Here is a 4,959-nt window from a genome sequence, read left to right as displayed (position 1 = left end):
TACCCCCCACCCGCCCCTCTCGATCTTCGCCGTTCGCAAAGCCAGGTTCACAATCAGCGCCATCTTCTCCACGTTCAAATCTCATGCGCGCTGCCCTCATGTCATTGGAAATGGCTGCTTGAAAATTGAGAGTTTTGATTAGCGAGGTTAGAATCTTTTCCGACCTTTTAAAAAGACCATAACTTTTTAAATATTTTTGTGCGGGCTTATATGGAGAATTTAGAAAACACATTTCGTAGATCTGTGACAATTAAACATGTTCTGAAAATTTTATCAAAATCGGTTGACGTTGCATTGAACTACAAGCGATTAAAGATGGTAGAAATTGCAGTTTTTCAGGATTTTCCGCGTCTGACTGCAATAAATCTAAGGATTGTTACAAGAATTCTACAGAATGTAGTAAACTAATTGCTCCAACTTCTCCAAAAAGTTCAAATCGTACAATCCAATATTTAAAAAGTTATCATTTTTTTTAGAGCGTCTGAATATTAACGGGAGTCACTGTTTACGAATTTGAAATGCTTTGCCTACGCTCAATTGTAAGTACTGTAAAATGTCTAAAATGATCAGATATTCAATGAATTTACTCAGAAAATGAACGGATCAAAAAATAAGCAACAGACGCAAAGTCCCAATTAATTCGAAAACAATTACTACGACTGAACACAAACGTAGGAAAATATTTAGACTCTGATGAAAGCCACGAACGGTCGCTGCAAGGTCACGCAATGTTGTCCTGCTCCCCACCATTGTTCATCTGAAATTACAATTATAAGGAGCACAAGGGGTATTAGTAAAGAATGAAGAAACTAACCGTATTCATGATGGGTCTTTTATTCTGAACACAAACGTCAGTAAAATATCAAATGATACCAATAATCTTGCAGCTATTCGCAAATTTGCATTGCTTTTTTTTAGAAGCAACACAAATTTCCCAAGTCACACCACGTGGAGGTTGCTGCAACCAGTGACTCTCCCTACTCCAACGGATCCCATCCTCCCTCCATATGCAAATCAAAAAATTGTCGCATAATAAACAAATATTATGCAGCAAAACAGTCAATCGTTCTTTCGCTCGAGAAAGAAAGATATCATATCACACTATAATGACGTACCCGGAAGGATGAAGGTGCTAGCCAGCCTCCATCCTCTTAAAACTACTTACATTAGATTAAAACTAAATCGTTGACCCTGTAAAGAAATAAACAAAATAGTTGACCCTGTAAAGAAATAAACAAAATCGTTGATCCTGTAAAGAAATAAAGATTATTAACCCTACTTGCGTGCGTTAGTTTTACAATTTCAAAACTTATTTACTAACTTAACCTATAGTACAATGGTTCTATAAATTCGGAAAGGCCCCGCCAGCGTGCTAATAGAAGATGGCTGCCGCCTCAGAAAGGAGAAAGCCATGAACAAGAACGAGAAACGAGATCGACAGCGGACTCCACAAGATCGGAGTTATGTTGGTAGATCAATTGCCCAGGTTGGACAACGTTGTCGCGGGAATTGGGGCGGGGACAGTTGTAAATATCAAAGAAATACGTGTATTTCTTTGTTATTTACCGCGCGAATGTTAAATGGCTGCAGCAAAGCAAGGGAAAAGTATCCAACCACGAACGGGGGAAGTTATTCCAGCGCTTTCGTGCAGCGATTAGTCGCTAAGCTTCCCTAATGGGATACCGTTTTTGCCACGTTCGACCTCCTCCGGCCCGATCTCAAAGGATCGTATTACTAAAATGGCTGTCGAGGAAAACGCTTACCCAACGGCTAGCATGATCGACGAGCAAAACGGGCCATGTAATGGCGGCGCACGTTCCCGGCGCATCACCGGTCACGCAGCGAACTCGCCTTACAGACACGAACAGAAGGATCAGAAAATAAAGGACAGGGGACTAACGTTTGTCCAAACCGAGAAATCGACTCACCGACATACGCGGAAGACACGGCAGACGCGAACCACGCGAAAGTAAGGAATATTCACTTAGCACGCTTAACAAGTCACTGTTCCAAATACTAAAGTTTAAATCTACAGTCTAGTCTGAACATCGATGTTACGCGACTTGTGAAACGAAGAAAAAATGGAAACGTCTCGAATAATCCGAGACGGAAAGAAAATTTGGAAAACACGTAACTTCAACGACGGTTCAAACTAGACTGAAGCATCGTCGCTGCGTCACCTGCCGCCTGGCCGAGGCGACTTCCTTCTCCTTCACTCGAAGACCGTGCTGCCACCGGAAGTCCATGAACTTTCGTGTTTTCTACTGTATTTCTGACAATTTTGCAGGTTTTCGTGAGGGAAATTCAGAGATTCATGTCTAAAAATTGTAAGGGTTTTTTAGAGACTGTTTCTAGGCGACGAGCTATCGTAATTTTTGGGAAGAATTAATTACTGCGATGCGCTCTTTTCTTTTCGCTTGTCTCATTGGCTACGGGAAATTGACAGCGCCATCTGTCGGTGACGATTCACGTGGCGTTCTGCTAACGGAAATGGTTTTCTGACTGTTATTGCACAATGACATTTTCATTTTAATTTTACATGTTGTTTATTAGACACAAGATTTAGGTTTATGTAGTATTATATTGGAGTTTTAGCCACATTGAGGCTGGGAATGCGGCAGAAGAGTTAATTTATACAAGAAAAAATTAAGAGTTCCGGAAATATATCAGCATGTACTGTTTTTTGTGGGATCGATTCAATCGATTTCACTGGAATCCTCGACAACGTAATTAATTTTTTATCGAGCTCTTATTTTTCCTGTTAAATAGCAAATTATGCACGATAATTCGCAATAAAATTGTTTATTCGCAACAATCAATTCCATTTAAATTTTACAATTTTTGTTGCGAGTATCGAATCGATCAAAAACCACTGTAACAGCCTGCAATTATAAAACGATCAATAATATTTGATGATAATATTGAAGAAATTTTAGTTCTCTGTAAATACACTTTTATGAGCAACAGTGCATATCATTATGTCTACATCCTCGTTGCACACAGACGTTGCAACATAGTCGAAATTAATCCGACTCGAGTAACTGCAGATTACAAAAAGTCGATTCGCCTAATCGTTTGATTGATATCAAAAACGATGAGTTCCCCCTCATCGAGCACAAATTAAGCTGACTCGTATACATACAGGATAGATATAGGATAGGAGACTCGTTTTGTTTTTCACCGATGCCTGTTGCAATTTAAAGGAATGCAATGAAACGATTCCATAACAATCTGCAGAGTCTGAATATTTGTTTATTGGATACTTTTCTATTTTATTTGATAAAGTCCATCGTTGCAAATGTTTGGTGCGAATGGGGTACACGCATTACAAAATGGTTTATATAAAAACTTTGGAAATCTTCTCGCAATTCCTGAGGCTACGTATTGTCCTTGTTCGTAATACCTGGTGAACAAACGATTACTCGATTATTAATAAAGAATAGAATACAATCGTGAACAGAAACACTGGCATAGTTTTTAATATAACGCAGTTTTCAATAAGCTTTTAATATAACTTCTAATTTAATGGTATGATGCTATTAAATGAATTTATTTAATATTTTCTGTGTGGGGTCCTTGTTATGGATTAATAATTTGTTCATATAGCTGTGACTGCATACGGTTGCAAATAGACTGTGAATCTTATGCAAATTCTTTCTGAAGCTTTGACTTGTATCTTACAGATTGTCTAATATTTTCAATTTACGATTATTTTGCGATCGTAAACATGCTGTGCTAGTGTTTTTGCAAATTCTTCTTTCTATAAAGCTTTGACTTATATACTATTACAGATTGTCTAACATTTTTAATTTACGACTATTGCGATCGTAAACATGTTTTGTGCTAGCGTTTTTGCAAATTCTTCTTTCTGAAGCTTTGACTTGTATTTTACAGACTTTCTAACATTTTTAATTTACGACTATTGCGATCGTAAACATGCTGTGCTAGTATTTTTGCAAATTCTTCTTTCTGAAGCTTTGACTTGTATTTTACAGACTTTCTAATATTTTTAATTTACATTTCATTAAAGATGCGTCCACGAGGAAGTCAACAAATTCAAATTCGACAAATTTATTTCTATAAAAAGTGGCTGAGAACTTCGACAGACACATTCTTGTTAATTTTACCAAGTAAAATAGTCACTGTTGAGAAATGATTTCATTTGATTGTCCAGAGATATTTCCTGCCGGCTGTACATGCACAAACTTCGCAGTCTGGCTATAAATAAATACGGTTCTGGGAATAGCGGTTCCCATGGATAACGCCAACGGCCGTAGCCGATGATCCTATGTACCTGCAGGGTTTGGGTACGGTTGCATGGTCCCAAACAAAGAGGCAGGCCCCTCCGTGCAATCTAGCGCAGCCGTCTCGCTTCTCTCTCCGATTCCAAGAGGGTGAGGATGTCCCCTTCTCGGACGGGCCCCTTCACATTACGGATCAGCTGTCTATTCTGCTCGTTCAAGAACTCCACCTTTACCTGCGTGCATTGTCCCTGTGAACCGGTTCTGCCGAGGACCTTCACCACCCTAGCACGCACTATAGGTTTCTCCATATCTCCCGATTGCACTGGCCTCTTTTATACGCGACGCTGTTGCACAATTGATTCAACAAATTCCGGCGAGCCGCACCGGATACACTTGCCAACTTAGCTGGAGAACGTGGCGCAAGAATCTGCAACAGACGTCCTAACAATGCTCGCAACAGCGCGCAAAGATACCTCAGAAATTATCTATTTTAGACCCAAAAAATTGTCGATTCTGTTCGGATGAGTTTCAGGAAAAATTGTTTGGAAAAATTTGAATATCTTCACTGGGAAACTGCGAGAAATTTGACGAGCTTTGCTTTGGCAGCAATGGCTAATGCGAGCTTAAAATAACTTCTTCGACGCTGCATTGGTTGCCTAGATCCCACGTGCTTGTGACGAATCTGCAGCTGAATGTTTGAATCTCGCGATCATGC

General features: G+C 39.5%; 1 protein-coding gene and 1 long non-coding RNA gene across 3 annotated transcripts; one reads left to right on the top strand and one right to left on the bottom strand.

Moving 5' to 3' along the window:
- The first annotated feature begins 88 nt into the window (after positions 1-88).
- On the top strand, positions 89-1,764 carry LOC143216786 (uncharacterized). 2 transcript variants are annotated; one of them, XR_013010623.1, is made up of 2 exons: positions 89-396; positions 477-1,764. It is a non-coding gene; the product is annotated as an uncharacterized LOC143216786 (long non-coding RNA). The 2 variants fall into 2 exon arrangements; XR_013010624.1 differs by having other exon boundaries at positions 89-399.
- On the bottom strand, positions 817-4,848 carry LOC143216785 (small ribosomal subunit protein eS28). The gene is made up of 2 exons (XM_076440185.1): positions 4,295-4,848; positions 817-3,403 (listed from the first exon to the last, which is right to left on the bottom strand). The coding sequence occupies exon 1, from the start codon at positions 4,550-4,552 to the stop codon at positions 4,355-4,357; it is 198 nt and encodes a 65-aa protein (XP_076296300.1). The 5' UTR covers positions 4,553-4,848; the 3' UTR covers positions 817-3,403; positions 4,295-4,354.
- Positions 4,849-4,959: the final 111 nt, after the last annotated feature.

The sequence above is a fragment of the Lasioglossum baleicum genome, chromosome 16 (assembly GCF_051020765.1).
Source record: "Lasioglossum baleicum chromosome 16, iyLasBale1, whole genome shotgun sequence".
NCBI lineage: Eukaryota > Metazoa > Arthropoda > Insecta > Hymenoptera > Halictidae > Lasioglossum > Lasioglossum baleicum.
The sequence above is the reverse complement of the archived record's forward strand: the minus strand, read 5'-3'. Positions and strand labels throughout refer to the sequence as shown.

Excerpts from the sequence above, each read along its gene's own strand:
- LOC143216785 (XM_076440185.1), bottom strand. The coding sequence starts at position 4,552 with ATGGAGAAACCTATAGTGCGTGCTAGGGTGGTGAAGGTCCTCGGCAGA.